General features: G+C 47.2%; 1 protein-coding gene across 4 annotated transcripts in view; it reads right to left on the bottom strand.

Moving 5' to 3' along the window:
* EDA (ectodysplasin A) overlaps positions 1–23,267 on the bottom strand; it is a 189,906-nt gene extending 166,639 nt beyond the window's left edge. For all 4 annotated transcript variants that reach the window (XM_020976552.2, XM_020976553.2, XM_020976554.2 and 1 more), the window contains exon 1: positions 22,495–23,267. In XM_020976552.2, the coding sequence (XP_020832211.1) occupies positions 22,495–22,953 (459 nt within the window). In that variant the 5' untranslated portion in view covers positions 22,954–23,267. The remainder of the gene's footprint in view (positions 1–22,494) is intronic.
* Between the last annotated feature and the right edge of the window lie 769 nt (positions 23,268–24,036).

Genomic DNA, 24,036 nt, shown 5'->3' with positions numbered 1-24,036 from the left:
GATGGTGTGGGGGCGGGGGGCCCGGAGTGAGTGTGGGGCTACTCTCCAGCTGCTGCTTTCCCAATATCCTTCCTAGAACACAGCCCCAAGGATTCTAGGCCTGGTCAGGGCACAGGGGCCAGCCTGGAATGCTGGGGGCCAGGCCTCTCTTTATCAGTGATCACTGCTGAAGATGAAGCATGGAGTACCACAATCATAACTCACAGCCTCCAAGGGTCACAAAGCTAGCAAGTGACAAAGCCAGGGGGAATCCTCTGTAAGACAAACTGCTGGCTCAGCCTCCTCTCCCATTCCCCCACCCCCACCCCTGTACCACCAAGATGGGGGGGAGGGGCAGTTAACCCAAATGTCAAACCTTCCATTTACCCCTAACAAATGGCATTTCATTCCATTTGGCCCAATATGCTAATCTGCCATGATCATTTGGGATCCTAATTCTGTCACCCAATGTGGATGTGACCTCAGCAAATGTACTAGCCTTTAATCTAAGTTACTAATAAAATATTCAGCAGCTCCAATCTACCTTCTGACACTGACCAGCTGGGTGACTGGGCAAGTCAATTTCCCTCTGCCCACCTCCATTTTCTCAAGTGTAAAATAGGGATCATGATAGCACCTTAAGAATGACACAAACTTTGTGAAGTACTTGGCAAAGTGCCTAGCACATAGTAGGTGCTTACTAAATGCCTGTATCCTTCCTTCCAACGGCAGAGCCCTGGGGTACTTCACTGGAGACCTTCTTTCCCACTGGCACAGACTCACTTTGGGGCCACTTTTTCAGCTAATTTGTCTATGTTGAGTCCACAAGGATAGGCCTATTCATCTGAACTTCACTGTTCCAAGGCTTTACATCCATCTCATCTGCCTACTAATCAACACACTTTTATTGAGCTCCTTCTGTGTGTCCAGCACCATGCTCAGCTCTACTGAGTTGTTTTGGTTTTTGGAACAAAACTGTAAATTGGCAATGCCTCATTGTGTGCAGAGCTGGGCACATCAGCGACCCCCACAAGCTCACCATGAACTGGTGGCATCTGGTGGGGAGGAGGGCTCTGGACACTTAGTTCTCAGCTGTGAGGCTCAGCACTGACTCTCCAGGAATTCGGCTCCCTTTGTTCCTAGGATATTATAGATCCCTTCAACACCTTCTTGGCCACCTAAGCCTTGCTTGGAAACATTGCCCCAGAGATCCAGCAATAATCTCCTCTTTAACACCTAATGTGATAAGCTGATACAACTTGGGGGGAGGGTTAAGCTGAGATTTGTCTGCTGATTTTAGTTCTCATGACAACCTCATGAAGCAGGATTGATACAAATATTACCCTAACTTTACACATGAGGAAACAAATGCAGAGAAGTAGAGTGACATGCCCAAGGTCACACAACTCTGCACTGACCCCCTGAGCTCTTTTCACAGGAGTGACCAACTAGAAGCATGAGGAGGAGGCTACCAGCAGGGGCACTATGGTAGCCACCTTGAGCCACAACCGGATCAGGACCAAAACAAGAGCAAATTGTTCTGCAGGGGGGTTTGAAGGAGCTGGCCCTCAGATTGGAGGAGGGCACATTGGTGAGGGAGCAGGGCCAGCAAGGTAGCCAACTCCATTTCTAGATCTCCTCCACCCAAGCTCAGAGCCTTCCAGTGACTAGCCCTTGCCCATAGTAAGAGAGAGTTTTATTGTGACATTCTCCAGCCCATGGGGTTCTCAAAGCAAAGATTAAGAATGGCGGTCCCAATCGCTCCACTGCAACAGACAATTCTGCTCACCTGAAGATTTGACTCAGGCTGATGGGTATCTCATTTCTTAGAAGATAGGTATAGACTGACAAGAGCTCAACATGCTTGTTGGCGGCTTTAAGAAAACGTTAATTCTAAAATTATTTCCTGGCCTAGTTCCACAGAGCCCAGAGGCAGAAAGTAGGAGCCAAGAATCATGAACTTTTTGTACACGGATGTTTTCGATTGGGATTCTTACAGCTTCAGGCCTGCTAAGGATTGGAGATGCAACAGTGTGCAAAATGCTCGCAGAACATGAATTGGTCGTGGCTTAGAAGGACTGAAAGCACCTGCTTAATTCAGTTCAAACCAACAAGCGTTTATTAAGCTTAACCTACTATGCACCAGGTGCTGTACTAGGGATCTGGGGATACAAAAACCAAACGAAGCAGTCCCTACCCTCAAGAAGCTTCTATTCTATTGCTGACCATAGAGTGTCTCTTGGCCCTTTCAGCACGGATGCTGTCATCCACCGCAGAACTGGGACTGGAGGAGAAGAAAAGCTGAGCTCCAGTGCTGGCCCTGCCTCCTAGCGATGTGAACCTCTCAGAATCTCATCCCAGACCTCACAGGGCTCATGTGAAGAAAGCACTTGGGTTGTTGTTCAGCCTTTTCAGTTGTGTCCGACTCCCCGTGACCCCATTCGGGGTTTTCTTGGCAGAGATACTGGAACGGTTTGCCATTGCCTTCGCCAGTTCATTTGATGGATGAGGAAACTGAGGCAAACAGGAGGAAGTGATGGGTCAAGAAAAGGTTAGAAAATGCAGATGATCTCTCACTACTGCCATTCTACATGTACCCCCACCTCAGGCCAGCTTGGAGTTACCCAAATCTCATCTCCAATTGTTGGAAGGATTCTCAAGATCTAGGTCAGGTATAAACTTCTCCACAAAGCTCTCCTTGATTCTCTCCCCATACCCTCTGGCACCAAGAGCCTTTTGCAAGTCTCCTTTGACCTGCCTCTTAGAAGATGACATGTAAAGAACACTAAATATGCCCTTGGAGAAGAGTCTATGCAGTCACTCAAGACTTTTCACAAACTACCCCCCTTCATATGCACCATGCTCTAGTCAAACTGGACTCAGGCCCTTGGACACATTCTGGGATTTCCTACCCCAGTGCCCCCTGGCCTACTTCAGTTCCAACATTTGTATCAATAGTTTACATAAAAGGCAATAGTTATTGTTTCCCAAACATGCAAATGACACAAAGCTGGAAGGGAGAGCTAATACATTAGCTATATTTGGGTACAGGCAGTATCCAAAAACAGCTGGACAGGCTACAAGGATGGGCCAGATCTACTAAAATGGACTATAATAGAGATAAACAGAATCATATACCAGGGCTCAACAAAATCAACCACATAAATACAGGCCGGGAGAGGCCAAACACTAGTTTGTGGGAAAGATGGAAGACCTTAACGAACTGAAAGCTCAGCATGAGTCAATGTGACATTGTCATTAAAAACAAGTGAATGATCACTTAGGCTGTGTTCACAGAGGCACCAAGCACTGTGCTGCATGCTGGGACTACAAATACAAGCAAAAAGAAAACCAGTCCCCACCCTCAAGGAGCTGACATTCGAAGAGGGGGAGACAGTCATTAAAAGGAGGTTGAAGGGAGGGGGGAGGAGCCAGGAATGGAGTTCAGTTTGGGGGCCACATTTTTGGAAGGACCTGGCCAGGCTGGGCTATGCCCAGAAGAGGACAAGCAGAGTACAAAAGTCAGCCAAAGTGACTGGGGGTGGTTAGCCTAGGGAAGACTTAGGAAGGCATGCTTTGCCAGGGGCTCTTTCTTCCCTTTTCCGCAGCTTATTTCTCAGATACCTTCTGCCACTATGGCTTCCTTCCCCTATCTCCCATAAAGAGGTGCCCTTTCTCCTTTTCAAGGCCAACCCCTCTACATGCACAAGTGATCCTATTCCATCCCATCTTCTCCAGCAGATTGCTTCCTCCATCATCCCCAATCTCTCACTTATCGTTGTCTACTGGCTGCTTCCCTACTGCTTGCAAACATGCCTGTGTCTCCCCCATCCTCAAAAAACACTGACCCAATCCCTCCATCCTCATAAACTATTGTCCCATTTCTCTCCTCCTCTTGATGGTTTAACTCCTTGAGAAGGCCATCTACACTAAGTGCCTCCACTTCTTTTCCTCTAATTCTCTTTATCTCCTTCAATCCAGCGTCCAATCTTATCATTTCACTGAGACTGCTCTCCTCCAAGTTACCAATGATCTCTGATTGCCCAACCCAATGGCCTTTTCTCAATCCTCATTCTCCTTGACCTCTCTGCAGCCTTGGACACTGTCAATTTCTCTCTTTTCCTTGCTACTCTCCTCTGTATAGGTTTTCAGGACACCTGTCCCTCTCCCCCTGTCTTTCTATCTGTGTGACCCCTCAGTTTCCTTTACTGGATATTCCTCCAGGTCATGCCCATGGGTATCTCCTAGGGCTCCATCCCCTGAGAATTTGGCTTGCTGCCTATTTTTGTACTGTGAACTAAGAATGGTTTTTACATTTTTAAAATAAAGTTGTACTGCATTGTAAAACATAAAAACCATTCCTAGCTCCCAGATGCTACAAAAACATGCAGCAGACTGATGATGATCTCATCAGCTCCCATGGTTTCAATGATCATCTCCATGCTGATGATTCTCAGATCTACTTGTCCAGCCCTACCTTACCTTGACTCTTCAATCTCCAAAAGTTTATTACACATCTGAGCCTGGATGTGTCACAGATGTATTAAACTCAACAGGTCCAAAACTACACTCATTCTCTTTTCCCCTAAATGAGGCCACAGGTTCCCCATCCTTGTCCTAAACTCTCTCCCCTTACAAACGTCCCTGTTATTATCGACTTTGTCACCACCATCCTCCTAGCCCTCCAGACTCAAAATCTAGCTGTCGTCCTCGACTCTACTCTTTCGATCATCCCCATATCCAATCAGAGTTTCTCCCTTCTTAATATCTCTTGAACACTCCCCTTTCTCTCCTCTGTCACTGCTCCCACCCTCATTACTTCACATCTGGACTAGTGCAATAGCCTGCTGCTTGGTCTCCCGGCCACAAGTTTAGCCCATATATCCGACAAGTCTGACCATGGCATCACCACACTCCCACCCACGCCCCCACCAAGTCAAGAAATTCCAGTGGTTCCCCATCACCTCAAGGATTCAAATCTAAAATCCTCTGTTGGACACTGAAAACTCTTCACGACTTGCCCCCCACCACCACATGCTCTGTGGGATCCAGATTCCAGGTGTTTTCACTCGCTCCTCATCTCTGCCTCCAGGCTTCTTTCCTTCCCAGCTACAATCCTATCTTGCACAAGATCCTCTTTAATGCGGTGCCTGCCCTCTGGTGATGAGCTCCAATTTCTCCCCTCAGTATCTTGTTTGTACTTAGCTGTCTGCATCTCCCCATTAGATTATAAGCTCCTTGAGAGCCAGGACTGTCTTTTCCCTTTGTTTGCATCCCTAATGCCTAGGGAAACAGTGCCTGGTGCATGGCAGGTGTTTAATAAAATGCTTATTGACTGACAAACATCTTGAAGGGCTATCACACGGAAGAAGGGTTAGCCTTGGGCAGATGTGTCTCAAAGGCAGAATGAGTTGCCCCAGAGGTAGAAGATGCCTCATCACCAAAGGTATGCAAACAGAATGACTACTTGTGACTACTTGTCAGGTATGCAGCAGAAGGGATTCCAAGGCAGACACTGGTTTGGACTAGATGTGACCTCTGAGGTGCCTTCCAAATTAGAGTCTGATTCAATGATATCTAAGGCCAACAACACCGAGAATGCAGACATGACATTGCTCTGGCAGTTAGGAGATGGGGGTGCTAGTCCTACCCCTGCTTCTAACAAAGTGTGTGACCTTGGACAAGTCCCTGTAACTGCTTGTGTCCTTCTTCACACTAGATAACCTCTGAGCTCTCTTCCAACTCTCGGATTCTATAAAATAGTTAAAGAACTCTTATGTGAATGAGAGATCAGTCATGTTCTGTTTTGGCCCCAGTGGGCAGAAGCCAGCAAAAGGAGCAGCCAATGTGAACTCTGTACCTAGGTGGGCTTTTCCTGATACCAGCATGCTGTGCAGCACAGCGAGCTCCCTCAAACTGGATCAAGGCCAGAGCCAGACCAGCTCAAAGACTTTGAGATTGTATGGTGCCTGGCAAACCTTAGCTCAAGGTCATACAAACCCAAATCCAGAAAATTTCAAATTGGGTGAGTTTAGATGCACTGAAATCAATTCAATCCAGATTAATCAAGCATTCTGATAGAGAAAGACAAAAACCAAAAGTTTCCCCCTTCCTTCCTAGAGGAGCCAAAAGTGTACTGTACAAATATTCTCTTACCTAAAGCAAAATTGTTTCCAAGGCTTATTGTAGCTAGAGGTAGTTTGTATTTTTCTCTTTAAGAGGCCCTCAGTGGTAGACTAGGGCAAACATTTCACTTAGCGAAGGCTGTTACATGTTGCCGTCAGCGAGGAATGGTCTTCATTAAAGCATTGGAATCCCTCCCCGCCACCAACTCTGAAACTGCCAAGTACAAGAGGCCGGCTGCCAGATTTCTCTCCGATTCCTTCCCAGTGGATTCAGTGGAAAGAGCACTGGATTTAGAGTCAAACGATCGGGTTAGAATGTGGCCTCTGTTGTGACCTTGGAGTGGTCCTTTGCCTCACAAGACCCGAGTCCTCCCTCTGTAAAATGAAAGCAGTGGACTAGACAACTTCAGGTGTCCCTCTAGTTCTAAATCAGTGAGTATTTGGGAGCCTGTGGCCTCGAGGCCACGGGTGGCGCTCTAGGTCCTCAAGTGTGGCCCTTTGACTGCATCCAAACTTCACAGAACAAATCCCATTAATTAAAGGATTTGTTCTGTAAAACTTGGACTCAGTCAAAAGGCCACACTTGAGGACCTTGAAGCCACAGCTTCCCCACCCTTGGGTTAAGGTCTTTGATTCAGGAACCTCCCCCTACCACCTACCTACTTCTCTCTCTTCTCTCTCTCTCTCTCTCTCTCTCTCTCTCTCTCTCTCTCTCTCTCTCTCTGTCTTCTCTCCCTCTCCCTCCCCCACCTCATAATTTCCTGCCTCAGAAAAGAGAATTATATTAGAAAAGAGGCTTATATTATACTCCTCAGATTCCCAGTGTACTCAAAAAATTGTGGGATGTCAGAGAAGAGAGAGATCACAGACTATCTCGGTTGAAAGGATCCTTTGTGATCATCTAATCTAGCCCTTATTTAATGGAAGAGGGCATGCAAGTCCAGAGAATGAGAGTGATTCACACAAAGCCACAGGGGTGATGAGTTTGCTGCAGACTTAGGGCTAAGGGAAGGGAATGAGCATGTATTAAACACCTACTATGTGCTGGGCACTGTGCTAAGCCCTTTACAGATACTATTTCATTGAATCTAGCACCCAGAGCCCAAAACCATTTTGGTCAGTTGGGAGAGGGCTCAAACATTCTGCTTCCCTTCAGAGGGACAAAGCACGGAAATTGTTAAGGAGGCAGGTTTCAGTTTAACTTAAGGAACATTTTGCTGATGAAAAACCTCTCTGAAAGTGGAATGGACACAGTGGGGGCCCCTCAAGAGAGGGCTTAAACAATAGAGGCTGCAAGCCCCTTCTGGCTCAGAGAGTCTACTTCCTGCCTCCCAGTGCAGGAAGCCAGGCTACGTCTACGTAGTGGTGTTTTTCTCATTGTACAGTTTCTCATAGGTAGCTTGCTGTAATCCTTGTCTGAGCTCTGAACACTTTCCATCCTCAAGGCCTCCAGGAAGGACACAGATGAATGCAGCCCCCCAGTTAAGTCCCATAGACCCTCATTCAGCCAGTCCTAGAGTAAGCCACAAGATTTTCATATGCATTAGCACCCCCTCTCTCATGACTCAGGCTTCTCCAAACAGTTGGAAAGAGCACAGGCCTCTTTAGCTGCTACCCCAGACAGTCAAGCCCAAGTCACATGTATGTCTGTCTGTCTCCCTCTCTCTCTGTCTCTTTTTCTTTCTGTGTGTCTTTCTGTCACACACACACACACACACACACACACACACACACACACACACACACACACACTCTACTCTCCAGCCTCTCTAACATTTACTGTCTCTTTCAAGTACCTTTTGTCCAAATGCCAAATACTGCATTTTAGTCAGAGTGGAGGGAGCAAAGGAACCACGGCCTGGTCGTGAAGATGGCTCACTGTACAAGGGGCTCTTCCCCTCAGTGCCACGAGATACTTGATCTACGGCTGAAAAGGGACCTGAGAAGTCATCTAGTCCAACCCTCTCATGATGAGAAACAGACCCAGGAGGGAAATGACCTGCCCAGGGACAAGTTCAGATTATCTAAGGTCAGCTGTGAACCTGGGCCCTCTGACTCCCTGGTTCACTCTAACAAAGGTTGCACATGCTTGCATACTATTCATTTCCGTCAGTAGCAAGAAAATGACCTCACTGATCCCCTAGGTCAGAAGTGTGTGTTTGCCTTGACTGGTCCCACCATCCCGCAGTCTAGGAAGCTCTGGGTGGAGAACTTTCTCTACCAGTGGAGCTAGGCACCTTCTCAATAATTTCCAGTCTTAGAGGATTAGGAAGAAAAATTCGCTAATAGCAGAGGGTAGCCTGGGCTGAAATATTCCCTTGATTCTGACTTGCTCCAGATTCCTGGCCTTTGCCCCAGGTGATTTGAGGAAGCTGTTGGTAATGACAGTGGGGGCTCAGCTTTGACACTAGAATGACCTTTTCTCCTCAATTCAGCCCAAATCTGGAGCTTAGACCATGAGGCCTTTGGGTTTTCCCAGGATGATCCATGGCCCCCTATCATTTTCTCTCCTGGCAATGGCTTTAGCAGCTTTCAACTGGCCAAGTTCATTCCCTGGACTCTCATCTTTCTCTCTTAGATGGTGGAGCAAGTACAACAATACAAATGTAAGGGAATATTCTGAAGAGCCACCAAGGACAGGGTGCCACAGGGGAACACACCAAGAGCCAGAAGCCCTGTGTTGTTCACACGGCCAATGCTGATGCCTGATACTTCTCATTTCAGAGACTCAGTTTCCAGCTTGCTAAAATGGGAATACTTGCCTTGCCTACCCCCACGGGAGTTAGCATCTTCTAATGGGAAATCACAATAAAGGGAGGGGAAGAAAGATAAAGAGAAGGAGGAGGAGGAGGAACAAAGCATTCTGGCTCTGATTTCATTCATTGAGGGGGATCCTGCCTGTCCCTGGAAAGTAGTAGCTTTGGTCCCACATAAGAGAAGAACTTGCTAACACCTGGCTGCCTAATCAGGTAGTGAGTGCCCCATCACTGGAGGTGCTCTTCAAGCAGAGACTGGATGATGGCTCAACAGGAACGTTGTAGATGAATGATGTCTGATTTCAGATGTGTGTGGGGGAGGGGGATGGATAGCTGCAGCTGAAGACCTATCTAGCTTCCAGATTACGTGGTATGGAGGATAGCTACTAAATGCTGAGATTCATTTCCAAGGACCACATTAACAAGTCTTAGTACTTTAAAGGTACATCTCACACTCATAGGGCATAATGCAGGATGTGATTCACTTGGCAAAGAATTCACCATGGGGTTCCTGTAAATGCTTAATTATATCTCTCGCCCCCTCACACCCCAGTGGACAATAATTGATTCTGTTTTTAAGAATTCAGTTTATGCATAACTTTTTCAGGAATGCATCCATGATGTTTGTTTCATGGGATCCCGAAGGACATGCACGACCAGAAAAAGGAGCTGGGACAGTCATGTAACAAGAATGAAGAAAGAAAGAAGACTTCTTGTCAAGATGACTGCCTTTCAAGATGGGCTACCCAGCTAGTCCACACCTACTCCAGAAAATAAATCTGGACTTCACACCAAACCAAGTAATGATTAAGAAATATAATGAGACACTACAGTAAGAGACTTCTTCCGTCTCAGAACTGAACAGCAAGCAGAAGCCCACACTGCAAACAGAGGCTGAACTGAGACATGTAACCTGCAAGGCTCTGGGTCCAGAGGCGGCAAGAGCAGAGGGCTTCCCCCAGAAAACTCCAGGATGATCAGAGAGTCCCAAGGTAATGATTAATAAGGAGTAACCAGCACCACACACTGGGACACCTCAGCTCCCTAACATTCTCTCCAGAGATATAAAGAGAGCCCTGATGATCCATTACTCCAAACCTCAAGACTGAGGTGGGAGAGTAATAACCCCAGGAGGTAGAGGTCAGTGCAGGAACCCAAGGCAAGAGCACCCCACCTAACAGCACAGCAATGGGGCAGAGCCTGGTCCTAGTACAAAGCCTTGACTCAGGAACTAAGGCTGAAGAGGTAAGTCAAAGACACTGACCAGTATTAAAAATTACTGTAGCTCTCCCAAAAGAAAGAAAGAATAACTCTACAGCAACTATAAACAACTTCAAGGAGAAATATTATTTTTCACAAGGATTAAATGAATACCTAGAAGAAATGATGCAAGAGATGAAAAAAATAAACAAATAAAAGCAGTGGAAAAAAGAATTGGAAGGAGAAACAAGCAGCTTAGAAGTGGCCAATTTTACCTGTTATCAATTTCCTGAAAACTAAACTAGACCAAACAGAAATCAGTGACTTCGTGAGACAGCAAGAAAGATTAGAACACAATCAAAAGATAGAAGAAAATGGGAGAGAATGTGAGATATCTGGTGTCAGAAACAACTGATCTTGAAGACAGGACAAAGAGAAATAACTTAAGAATCATTCAACTCCCAGACACTGACAATTTATATAAGAAAATCGTGACCACTCTATTTGCAGAAGTCCTAAAAGAAAGCTGCTCAAATCTAGTAGAACCAGAAGGCAAAGTAAAAGTAGGAAGGCTTCACTGCTCATCTCCTGAAGGGAAGGGAAAAGGAATCCACTGGAGGGATGGGACTTGTCATTTCTCAGAGCTGGGGGATATGATAAAGAATATACAAAAATGAAGGAAGGCGTGTGGGAGAAGCCAGGTATCAGATGAACATCACTTACCTGAAACGAACAAAAGAAGGGAGGCCACACGGGCAGCATGGTGTAGAAACATAGCAAAGTCAAACAGGGAACGAGAAGGATAATACTAGATGAGGAATACTCACAAACAAAACAAACTGTCTGATCCTCAAGTGAGCGATTAAAAGAAAAAAAACAAGAAAAGCAAAGAACTCGAATGTGAAGGCAAATCAACAAATTGTGGCATATGAACGGAATGGAATATCATGGCAACACTTTGCTGTTGCTGTTCAGCCATTTCTAGTTGTGCCAGACTCTTTGTGTCCTCCTTTGGAATTCTCTTGGCAAAGATACTGGAGTGATTTGCCATTCATTTCCTTCTCCAGCTCATTTGATAAATGAGGAAACTGAGGCAAACAGGTTAAGCAGTGAGCCCAGGGTCACACAGCTAGGAAGCATCTGAGATCAGATGTGAAGTCAGGTCTTCTTGGCTCCAAGCCAGGTGCTCTATCCACTGCTTCACCATAAAAAATGACAAAATGAGATGATTTTGGAGATGGGTAATGTGGGTAATGTAAACCGATACAGAGTGGAGTGAGCAGAACCAGGACAATGACAATATCACAAAGGAAAAACAACCTTGAAATACTTAAGAACTCTAATCAACATAATGTCCAAGCATGTCTCCAGAGGACGGATGTCAAAGCTTAACCTGACAGGGAGATGACAGAATTAAAGTGCAAAAAGAGAAACATTGTGGACTTGGATGCTTTGAAGCTTTATTTTAACTGATTATATTTATGTGCCACAAGGTGTTCCCCCCCCCCCATACTGGCTTTAATGGGGGAGAGGGAAGAGGTGTTGCCAAAAAAAAAAAAAGAAAAAAGGGAGATACTGAAACATTTCCAAACATGCCCAGAAGGAAGTTGAGTTGAGAAGGGAGCACAGACAAGCAGGACGGCTTTGAAAGTCATGTGGAATTTGTTATACTTTATACCTTTTTTTAAGTGAGTGGTATAAAGTGGAGATTCACAGTTTCATATACTTTTCTCTTTTTATGTTCTGCTACATTCGTGGAAATGCTCTTTTTTTGCTTTTGGGTTTTTTTTGGTTTTTAGGTTCATAATAATTTTTTTTTTAATTGGGAACAAAGTGTGAACTCTGATTGGGGCCACAGCTAAACAAAATGGTGTGTGAATGCCATGAAATATGAACATACAGTGTGAAGTGATGAGGAATTGAGAGAAACATAGAGAGATATGTATAAAGAGACCAGGAGAACAATGTACACAACGACCACAAGAATAAAGTGAGAAGGGGCAGCTGGGTGGTACAGTGGGTACAGCACCAGCCCTGGAGTCAGGAGGACCAGAGTTCAAATCTGACCTCAGATGCTTGACACTAGCTAGGTGACCCTGGGCAAGTCACTTAACCCCAATTGCCTCACCCCCCCCAAAAAAAAGAATAAAGTGAGAAAACCCCTCGGAGAAGCCTAAGGCTGAAAAACAAACACGAAGAAATGGAGCTCTGTCCAGCAAAGAAGCACATAATGTTCCCTTGTCAAAAGAGGTGGTGATTTGATCTTCGCTTTCTTTCTCTATTATACTGGACCAAGCTAGTTGGAAATGGGAGGCTTTCAAGCTGTCCTTGCTGTGTCATTTTCCTAGTTTACTGGCTCAAATTCTTCCTAGCCAATGGAATAAAAATGGAGTGAGGGGCCAGCTAGCCCAGCTGCTTCCTGCCTTTCTACCTATTTGACCCCTAGCAAGTCACTTCACTTCTTATCCTGTGTCCTCAATGTGCAGAACAAAAGAGTCAGAGTTCCTAACTTGGAAGAGAAACCATAAGCCCTTTCTTTGGGTAAGACCTTGCCCTCTCAGAGCCTTTGGAAAATGAGATTGGACTAGATTGTTTCTGGGGTCCTTTCTAGCCCTAAATCCTATAATCCTTTTATTTAAAACAAGCCTCACTGCTAAATCAAGAGCTATGTAAAGAAAAATCAGGATGAATGCTCCCCAGGCTTGAAATGATGACACTGCAGCCTACTTCCTTAGTTCATGGAGTTTGATGTCTAGCTTTGTGACCTGGGCCAGGTGGGCTGCTCCCTGCCAGTGGTTTTGCCTTTACTTTGCCACCAGTGAATGTCTATAGAGTAGATGCTTTGTCATAAAATCTCAGAGTTGAACACAGAACTCAAGCACCCTCCTAGAGCAGAAACTCCTTAGAGCAGTTCTGACCATCATCATCATCCATCTTGAAGAAACTTGAAGAAATCCAAGCTACCCTTAGCCACATGAAAAAATTGCTCCAAATCACTAATAGAGAAATGCAGATTAAAGAAACTCTGGGGTTCCATCCCAGACCCAGCAAATTGGCAAAGTTGGCAACAATGGAAAATGACAAATGTTGGAGGGGGCTGTGCCCTGCCCCCCTAAACCACCTTCCCTGCTTCTAGCCCAACCTCTGGAATCAACATTGAAAGGAGTGATCACTGTGGAAAGGGGACTCACCTTTTTCATCACCTCCAGTAACAACTATTGACCAATTGTCACCAACAAGCAGATAGACACAAGGGGCCTGGGAGTGGCAGCATCCCCCAAACTGCCAGGACTCCTTCCCACTCTGGAAGTCCTCATGTGAAGAGGCTATTCCTGTGGAGAAGAGGCCACCAAATCCTTGGCTCTGCCCAGTGGCTCAATATCAGAAACTCATGATTTTATCAGTGGAAATTACCTAAAAGAAGAGGCTGAGTACCTGCTTGGCTACTCCACCCTAAGGACCATGGGACCTTTACTTCCATCAGACTTGCAGCTGAAACCTTCTCTAAGGATTGTCTCCCCCATTAGAATGGGAGCTCCTCAAGGGTAGGGACTGTCTGACTCTTCTGTTTGGATCCACAGGGCTTGGCACACAGTAGGTGCTTAATAAATGCGTAACTCATCAGAAATACTAGTAAGTAGGCTTATGACCCAAAGAAACCGAAGAAAGAAGAAAAGGCTCTATGTGTACAAACATAAGACATATAAAAATAGCAGCCATACCTGTCAATTGGGGAATGGCCAAATGATGTCACATGACTACAAAGGAACATTACCGTATTATAAGAAGTGATGAAAGATATAGTTTGAGAGAAACCTGGGAAACCCCACAAACTGATGTAGAACAAAGTAACCAAAAACAAGAGACCAGTTTATACCATATGAACAACATTGTAAAAAGGAACAATTTTGAGGACTTCAGAACCCTGATTAAAGGGATGATCAGCCATGAATCCAGAAGACCAACACTGATGACCAAGTGCACTCCCCACCTCCTGACCGACAGGCAGAATGAGCCATTGGATGTGACCAGTATGGGAACTGGTTTGACTTGACTGTGCCTAGTTGTTACAAGGATTTAGTTTTTCCTTTTTCCAATGGAGGTTGAGGGGGGGAGAGAAAAAAGAAATGCTTGATAATTGGGAAAACTCACATTTAATTTTTTTTTAAAGAAAAAATGGGAAACAAGAAGTCTGGCTAGGCCAAAGTCTTTGAGTCCTCTAGGCAACAAATGTGGCCAAAGGAAAGGTGATAGACCCAAAGTAAGACACTTTCTTGGAAGATGGCAGTAGCCTGCTAGTTGGTATCTTTTCCCCCAAATGGAAGTGCCAGGAAGAGCTGAGCAATCAGAGAAAGGGACCGAAGGAGAGGAGGGATTTTCCAGCATGAGAAGGCTGTAGAGGCAGCATTTCTGTCAGGGGTACCACCATCTTCCCAAGTTCCTAGGTTTGCAATGTTGACATTACCCTTGGGATTCCTCACTCCGGTTGCCAAATCCTATAGTTTCTACCTCAGTCTCTCCCATCTACTCCTCATTTCAGGCCTGTGTCACCTGAGTTCTAGTTTGGACATGCTGAGTCTGAGATGTCTAGAGAGCATTCAGTTTGAGTTGTCCAAGCCCTGGCAGGAGACTGAGCCTGGATGTTCCGAGAAATGATCACTGAACCAGTGGGAGACAATGAAGTCACCAAGTGAGAGAATGTAGGGAGAGAAGATAACGTAGCCCAGGACAGGGCCTTAGGCGACACGTGCAGTTAGAAGGCATATGATGAATGACAAACCAATAGCAGAATGAGAAGGTAGGAAGAGAACCAAGAAAGAGCAGGATCACAAAAACCCAGAGAAGAGCAGCTGGTGTGCAGGAGGAGAGAGTGATCCACAGTGTCAAATGCTACAGAGAAGTCAAGAAGGATAAAGACTGAGAAAAGATCAGCTGAGCCATTAAGAGATTATGGGTGACTTGAAAAAGAAACATTTCTGAGTAATGAGGTTGGATGCTGGATTGCAAAGGGGGAAGACTGAAAGAAGTAAACACAATTCATGTAGACTGCTCTTTGGCTATGATTCTGGAAATGAATTGGAAAATATTCAAAGAAAGTGACTAAAACTTCCCTATCCTTTGATCCAGAGATTCCAATACTAGACATACACCTCAAGGAGGTCATTGCCAAGTCCCCAGATGTGCCCAAATATTCATAGCAGCACTTTTGGGGGTAGCGAAGAACTGGAAATAAAGAAGATTGGAGAAGGGCTAAACAAACCATGGTACATGAGGGTAAAAGAATTTTACTGTGCTCTAAGAAATGGCCAATAATGATGGAGACAGAGAAGCCTGGGAAGATCTGCAAGAACGGATACAGAATGAAGTAAGCAGAGTCGATCTACACAACGACTCCAACCACAAAACAATCAACAGTGAATGTTGCACGTGGCTAATATGGAAATGTTTTACATGACTTCACATGTATAATCAATATCATATTGTTTGGGGTGGGAGGAAAGAAGAGATTTTCAAACTCAACATTTTAGACAATGAATGTTAAAAAATATTTTTAAATGTAATTGGGAAATATTTAATGAAATAAAAATATTTTTTAAAAAGAGTGAATGTTTCAAAATTACAAAGAACCAGTATGGCCCCAAAGAAGAGATGTGAGAAACAGTGTACGTATGTTATCAACGCACTCGTCAATTTTGCTGATTTCCCCCCTCTTTTTCTATTTATCTTTTTTAAAAAATTCTTTGTTCTGTGAGAAGGCTCTCTCAGAGTGAGGAGGGACAAGGATATGTGGGGAGAAATATAGGTGGGATAAACACAAAAAGTACCGATAAAAACATTTTTAAAAAGACAAAAAACAAGAACAAAATTTGGCTAGGAAGGAGAAGAGCAACCTAAGACAGGAGCTTGTCGAAGCCTCTTTCCCATTGCCACCAAATACATCTCTCCTCCCTTACTCATGCCCACCCAGCTTTCTGCCCTAGAAAGATTGCTCTCGGATCCAGCACCCTAAGGAGAAAAGGAAGAAAGGAGGAGGAGGAGGAGGAGCCTAGGCAAGTGAGCCAGAGCTGTGCCCACTCTATCACAGAGCAGATCACTCCCACACACAGCTTGAGACAAATAAACAAATCAGCTTGGTTTTCATCCCTAGCCAAGAACTAAAAAGTGCCTGTTGGGAGCTTCACGTGCCTCTGCACACACCTTCCTTGTCTTCCCTCACACCCAGTAGGCTCTTACCAAGATCAAAAGCCCAGTGTTCCCGGGAGTCCCCCAGCCCTTTAGAAGACGCTTTCATGCCGGACAAGACCGCACTTAAGCTGTGTTTCCAGTTAATCACTTGCTGTCTTGGCTTGCTCAAATTCCCAAATGGCCATGATCTCATGCATAGGGGCATTCCTTCCAGGGCTGCAGATCATAGCCCACCCAGGCCTCCTCATCCTGAGCCCTGCTGGTCTGTGTCCTCCTGCCCAGGGTGGTGGGGCCTTGCCTCACGAGATCCCTGCAGACCAGGTGAGCACCTGGAGCAATACGGCCCATAGTCTAAGGTGGGGACACAACATGCAAACAAATATGTACAAATGAGATTTGGACAGCATAAATGGGAGATGAATAAAAAGAAGGAAAGCATTAGTACTAAGAGGGATTGGGAAAGGTTCCCTGTAGAAGGTGGGATGTTGGCTGAAAAACGAAGGAAGTCAGGGAAAGCAGCAGGCAGCAACGAGGAGGGAGAGCATGCCAAGCAGCCAGGCCAGTGCAAACGCCCAGAGGCAGGAGACCGAAGAATAGCAAAGAGATCAGTGTCACTGGATCACAGCATATATGATGGGGGGAAGGGATAGAAGAAGATTGCAAAGGTGCTGGGGAGAGGGGCTAGATTATCGAGGGCCTTGAATGACAATCAAAGGACTTTCTATTTGATCCTGGAGGCCTTGGGGAGCTACTGCTTTAAGAAAATTGATTCTAGGGGCAGCTAGGTGGCACAGTGGATAGAGCACCGTCCCTGAAGTCAGGAGGACCTGAGTACAAATCTGGCCTCAGACCAAACACTTGACAGGTACTAGCTGTGTGACCCTGGGCAAGTCACTTAACCCCAATTGCCTTTAAAAAAAAATTTAAAAAAAAGAGAAAAGAAAATTGATTCTAAGACCTCTGAGGACAGGAGCTTGAGATGGCTGGTCCTTCACTTCCCCCACAGCACCTTGCACAGAACAGCATTCCAACTCTGCTGAATGAATAAATGGAGAAGTACTAGGGACCTGGGCCACAGCTAAGGAAAACAAAGCCCTGAGCTGAAGTGAACACGGCCCTGAACAGTATTGGGTCAATATTCAGTCAACAAGCTCTGTGCTAAGCTTGATACAAATAGAAGCAGAAAGACAGCCAGTAACTAACCGGCCAGGTAGGAAACAGAGGTCTCGCCCAGAGCCGTGCCTGTCAGTGAGTGCTTTGGTAGCAACTCCCTCCCCCGACGTGAAGCTCAATCCATTGCCAACTTTGGAAACTGGATCTAGAGGGAGTCCCCAAGTCCCAAGAGGTTCAGTGATTTGTAGAATTTGAATACAGGTCTTTCTGACTCCCATTTCAACATTCAATCCACCACTTCATCACCTAACAGTGAGGATGATGATGACAACAGCACACATTCATATGGTACCTTAAAGTTGTCGAAGCATTTTATTTTATCCTCACAACAACCCTGGGAGGCAGATGATATCATTATCTCCATTTCACAGGTAGGAAACTGAGACAGACAGAGGTTAAGTGACTTGCTCAAGATCACACAGCTAGTAAGTGTCCGAGGCTGGATTTGAACTCAGGTCTTCTCACCTTCAGGTTCAGTGCTCTCTGCACAGTGGTGCCACCTTCTAGTGCCACAAGATTGGCTAGGACCTATGAATTTATTGGCATAGGAAACTCCATCTGTAAATGTAGGGCAGCACCTTCTTAGCAACTTCCCAGTCTTAGAGAATTGCTTGGGGGCACTAAGAATTTGGGGTGACCTTCCCAGGGTCACAGGGGGGTCTCAACACCGGGTCCTTCTGGCTTCAAGAATGGTTCTTTGTCCAGTTCACCACACTGCCTCTCAGTTGGAGGACACCTTGGAAGCTAAGTGGGCTTTGTGTCATAGGGGTACTAATGACCTAGCTATAAGGCTGAAGGGGCAAGATGGCACCAATTGGTCAGAAGCCTTGAATGTCACACCAAGGCCAAAACTGACCTCATTAACTTTCCCTCTAACTTCCCCCTGACACCTCCTACCTTCTGTATTACTGTAGAGGGAGGGCAACACCACCACGCTCCCATGCCTCAAGCTCCCAACCTAGGAGTCATCCTGGACTCCTTACTATCTCCCACCCCCATCCCCCATCCCCTATCCCCCATCCCCCATCCAAACTGTTGCCAAAGCCTGCTGATTCATCTCTCCAATACATCCCCTTCTCTCCTCTGACACTGCCACCTCCCTGGTGCAGGCCCTCATCTTCTCATACCTAGATTATTGCAATAGCTGCTGGGGGTGGGGGGCTGCCTGCCTCCAAGCTGTCCCCACTCCAATCTACCCTCAACTTGGCTACCAAAGTTATCTTCCAAAGCTCAGGTCTGACCGTATTACTCCCCTAGTCAATAAATTCTGATGGTTTCCTATGGCCTCCAGAATCAAATACAAAATGCTCTGTCTGGCATTCAAAGCCCTTCATACCTTCCCAGTTTTCTTACACTTTACTCTCTGTCACATACTCTTCAATGCAGTGATACTGCCCCCCGGGCTGTTCCACCAACAAGACCCTCCATCTCCCGACTCTGGCCATTTTCACTAGCTGTCACCATCCCCTATGCCTGGAATGCCCTCCCCATCTCTGCCTCCTGGCTCCCAGCTGCCTTCAAGGCCCAGCTAAAATCCCTCCTTGTACAGGAAGCCTTTCCCAAGCTCTCTTTTAATTCGAATGCCTTCCTTCTGTTGACTATTTCCTATTTCTCTTGCACATAGCTTGTCTGTATACAGTTAACATGTTGCCTGTGAACTCCTCTAGGGATGGAGCCATCTTTTGCCTTTCTTTGTACCTCCAGTGTTTAGCACAGCACAACACAGTGCCTGGCACACAGTAAGTATTTAACAAATGCTTATTAACTAAGTGACCTTATTCATCCACCTCAACCATACTTAAGGGAGGTACATAGGGACTGCCATATTGGGTTAGATCAAGGGGCCACCTAGTCCAGAATCTTGTCTAGCAGTTGCAATCAAGGGGCATTTTGTAAGAAGAGACTTATTATGTGCAAAGATAAGGAACATGCCCCATACTGCCTCTACTTTCTGAAATTCTTTGCCAGGTCATTAAGTCATCCACCCAATCTTTCTACAAACTTATCCGTCCCATCTCTATCTGTCCCACTTCTTGGAGTAATGAGATGTTAAAGGTAAAATACATTTGGCCCGCAAGCTTCAAGAGGTCTCTCCTACCCTGAGTCCCAGTGAGCCACTCACTTGTCCTTGGAGCTGATATCACTCAGAATTCAAGAGGCTTTAGGGCTTTGTAGTCTCTCCTCATACTAAAAATTCTCCAACCCCTCCCAGGCCCCAGCCATTTAGTCATGTTCTTTGGGAACATCTCCAGCTTTGTGTCTTACTGGGAGGGCATTAACTACCAGAAGCACCTGTGGTACCCTCCTCCTCCCCCAGCTTTGTACCAGGGGAAGATCGTGTTTCCTGCTTTCCCCTCACTGCCTGTATTCTTGGTCTTTGGGGCCCAGCAGGACACTGGGCCAGGAGCTTCAGACAACAGCCTACAATAGCTCCTAAAGCCTGGGTTGCAGCCAAGAACTCAGAGGCAATCATCTTATGTGGAGTTTGAAAGTATGTTGTTGGGGGAAAGTTTTTGGATTTGAAATCACAGTATCTGAGTTTGAATCTCAGCTCTATCCTTATTACCTGTGAGACTTTAGGCAAGTCAATTACCCTCTCTGAGCTTCAGCTTCTTCCTCTGTAAAAAGAGGGGAGGCTCTTCTAGCTCTAAGCCTATGATGCTTAAGTATATTATCTTATCATACCCAGTAGCTGGTTTGACCCTATTCAGTCCATTCATGTCTTCATGAGATTTTCTAGGAGTTTCTCTCCCATTTGTTTGGCTTTGCTACTTATAGATGGTCTGATGAAGAGCACATGGCACACTGGAGTGTGCACATTTCTCATCTCTCTCCACCCAAGAGCCACTGCTGCCACAGCAGCTGTTTGTTTTGAAAAATAAAATACAAAAATCTGACCTACATGGCCAGAACCCGAGAAGCTGTTCAGTTCCCTATTTATGAATCCACATCTGTCAGCATGTACTATAATTATATATCCCAGCCCAGCCAGCAGAGGATGCCCTAGAGCACCAGAAACTTGACCCAGAACTCCACAGGAGCCATTTGATTGGAAATGGCTCAATTTGGACACTCACTGAAGAAGACTCAAAACATCGCCTTCGAGATATGCAGAAGTTCACCTAAGCCAAAAGCTACTTTTAAAACTGCCTGACTTTTCCTGAAAGCTTCAAAGATGCAAGGAAAATAGGAAAGATGTAGTTGAAATCAGTACAGCTAACAAGAGCCTCTCTCTGACCCTGACTAGGGGCAGGAGAAAGATAAGGTACTAGTGTGTCTACAGCCCAAATGGAGTAAGAAAGACAGCATAGTTTCAGGCCTAATAGGAAGGTAGAGGTTTAAAACTTAGGCAAGACAGTATGAAATGTTCTAGGAGAATAGGTGTCCCAAACCCCATTAGAGGTCACTCCTAGCCTCTTTCTCCCAAGAAGAGAAGCCTCAGAAGTCCAGATGTTCTGTTAATCAACAGACTATAAACACAGGACCATCTATATATTGAATGCCAAAAAAGGATACTGAATTCCTTTACTTTTCCATTAGGGTTCGATTGCAAAGTATATCTACTGGGGGAGGAGAGAAGAAGGTTGAAGGGGTGGGGAGAAAGTTATTGAAAGGAGCCAAAATCTCACTTAATTATCATTTTGCTACAAAATATAAAGTTGCAAGCTTAGGAAGCTCGCTTTGCCTGCATCTTCTTTGATCAGCCCTTCTATAAGTCAGAGCCTGCTAGCAAAGCAAGAGAAGCCTGGAAATAACAAAATCTAAACTAGAGAAAGTTCAGCAATATTCAGTTATCCTCAATAGTAATGTCCAATTCTACAGCCCTGTGAATGCATGCCCACCTGCACCCTTACTGCACAGTAAACTACTGAGTTCTTATATTTCAGAGAGAATGCCAGACTCACCCTTGGCCTTCAAGCACATGATTGACCCCAGTTGCCCTCTGCTTCCCAAGCAATAGAAACATACGACTGACTGTTCTGTGATCAAGCCAGAAGGCTATTTCAATGCATTTTACAAACAATTTACACTTTACAAACAATTCAATCTCAATAGAATGGCTCTCAATGTACCCTCAAAGAGTTAACTATGAGAGGAGAAAAAAAGTAAAAGCTGACCGATTCAAACAAACCAAACCACTGGAAAGTTCATATACACATAATACAGTCTCTGGCTCCTCTGGGGAGATCTCATTTCTTTAGCATGTGGCTACTGGACACTCCCTCCTCCTCATCCTCAGCCCCCAGGGACAGAGGCAACATGCAATAAGGTGGAAAAGGAGTGTTTCCCCAGACTTTTTAAATAGCTTGGTGGTAGTGAGCCCTTCCCAAGGAATGACCCAGCTGGTGTGGATCTCAAATTGCAGGTAAAAACCAAATCATCTCACTTGGTCTGACATGGAGTTGGTTAAAGAGTTACTTCCCTGTGGCACACAGCACTCGCTTGAGCTGCTGGCAGCCTTGTAGCTGCTAAGAGATAGTAGTCACCCTGAGGCATGAAGCTGCAGTCCCTCCAAGGGGCCTGCCTCCACTCCCTGGTTAGTGCAATGACTTTGCCATTTGGTTTGCAACTGGCTTAATACTTTGTGACTTAGTTACCTTGCCAGGTCCTCTTTGACTAAAACTTAGCGAATTTCTTTCCCAGGTTCTCTGTGACTGACTTTGGTGAGTTACTTTGTCAGTTACTTAGCTTACTTGGAGACTGACTTGGTGACTGACTTTTCCAGTTACTTGGTGAATTACTTTGTGAGTTACTCTGTGACCAACTTTGTAGGTTACTTTGTGACCATCTTCCTTAAGTTACTTTGCCAGTTACTTCGCAACCAACTTTGTAACTTACTTTGCCAATTACTTTGTGAGCAACTTTGCCAGTTACTTTGTGAACAACTTTGTAGGTAACTTTGTGACTGACTTGGTGAGTTACTTTCAAACTGAATGAGTTTTGCTAGTTACTTAGTGACTTAGTTACATTCCCGGTTACTGCGGCAGAGGGTGACAGGCGATCACTAGCACAGGGGAGCAGGTGTACCCTCCTTCCCTCCCTCCTTGGGCCGCCCCGCAGGAGGAGTGACTCACCTGCTGCGGGTCCCCAGGGCCGGGGAGAAGCGCCGTGTCCCTGGGCTCGGGTTCGGGCGGTGGCAGCAGCTGCTGCTGCTGTTGGAGTTGAGGTGGCAGCTGCCCGCGTTGGCGGCGGCGACGGGCTGCCCAGGCGTCCCGGGAGGCATCAATGGTAGCGTCGGGGGGCCCGGCGGGCGGCCCGGCGGGGACGGGGGCGCGGCGGGCCTCGGCTGCTAGCTCTCGCCGCAGCTCAGAGCGCAGCTCCAGGTAGCAGCAGAGCGTCAGCAGGTGGAGGGCCAGAGACAGAGCGAAAAAAGCCAGGAAGAGGCGGCAGCTGCTCCCGGCGCCCGCCGAAGCCGGGCCCCCGCGACAGCCGCAGCCCCGCTGGCTGGCCCGGCGGCGGCCCGGTCCGGTGACCGGCCCCGCGATTGGCCCGGGTTCCCCGCGCGCCGCTGCCGCCTCTTGGGCAAAGCCCATGGCCTCCGGGGGGCCTCCCGCACTCTCTGGCACGCACGCACGCCCGTCCGTCCGCCCGGGAGGCCCGCGGGCCTCGCGCCGCTGCCGCCGCCGCCGCCGCGTCTGCTGCTTGGGCCGGCACTCTCGGAAGGAGCCCTGTCAGGAGCGTCTACTGAGCGGCCATGGGTCGGGGGCTCGGGGCACCCGCGGCCGCTGCACCTCGGACGCACACACGGACAGACGGACAGCCGGACGGACAGACGGACGAGGCGGCGGCGGCGGCGGCTGGGCGGGCCGGAGTGGGGAGCAGCCGCGTGTGCGGCCCCACTCCGCGGGCGGGGGGGCGGGCGGAGGGAGGCGGGGGCGCGGTCTGGCCCCGCCCCGTGATCGCGGAGGGACGGCTCCGCCACCCAATCGGCGCCTCCTGCGGCGCCCGGCGCCCCGCGCCCCGCCCCCCTGACGACTCCACCCCGGCCCCTTGCTCAAGGGGCGGGGCCGGGCCGCGTGCGGCCCCGCCCCAGACCGCTCGCTCCTCCCCCAGCTTCCCGCTTTTCCCGTTCCCGTTGGCGGGAGTGGCTGCCCTTCAGCTCTGGACTCCGCCTCCAGTTAACCCTTGGGCGCCTGCCACGGGGAGGCTAACCGTACGAGTGGCACTCTGGAAAGGCGAGCTCTCGTCCCGTGCCCGGTTCGGTCTCGAAGGGAACACAGGAGCCGGATCACAAGTCGATTCCACTCCACGCTCAGTGCCTTCCCTGCGCACAGCAGGCGCCAACTAAGTGCTTGTGGAACTGAACCTGGTGAAAAACGAGGTCTGGGCGGAGAAAAGTGCGCTGGCCACCTCCCAGTGTCCCCACCTAACCCAGCACAGCCCTTCTCGGTCTCTTTCTCCCTTCCAGGGGTTTCACAGACCAAGTAATTAAAACAGTTATGGCTTTGGAATGAAACCTGCCAGCCAGGGCCGAGGTCCAAGCCTCAGGCAGCTGGCGCACCGACGAAGCCTGGACAGGAATCCCGGGAGCAGCCACGGCCTGGGAGCCAAAAGGGGAGTGGGGCGGGGGGGGGGGACAGCCACAGACAGAGAAGGAGGGAACACAAGAGACCCAG

The sequence above is a fragment of the Phascolarctos cinereus genome, unplaced genomic scaffold (assembly GCF_003287225.1).
Source record: "Phascolarctos cinereus isolate Bilbo 61053 unplaced genomic scaffold, phaCin_HiC Scaffold_8;HRSCAF=390, whole genome shotgun sequence".
In the NCBI taxonomy this organism is placed as follows: domain Eukaryota; kingdom Metazoa; phylum Chordata; class Mammalia; order Diprotodontia; family Phascolarctidae; genus Phascolarctos; species Phascolarctos cinereus.
Note: the sequence above shows the minus strand (reverse complement) of the source record. Positions and strands in the feature narration are given on the sequence as shown.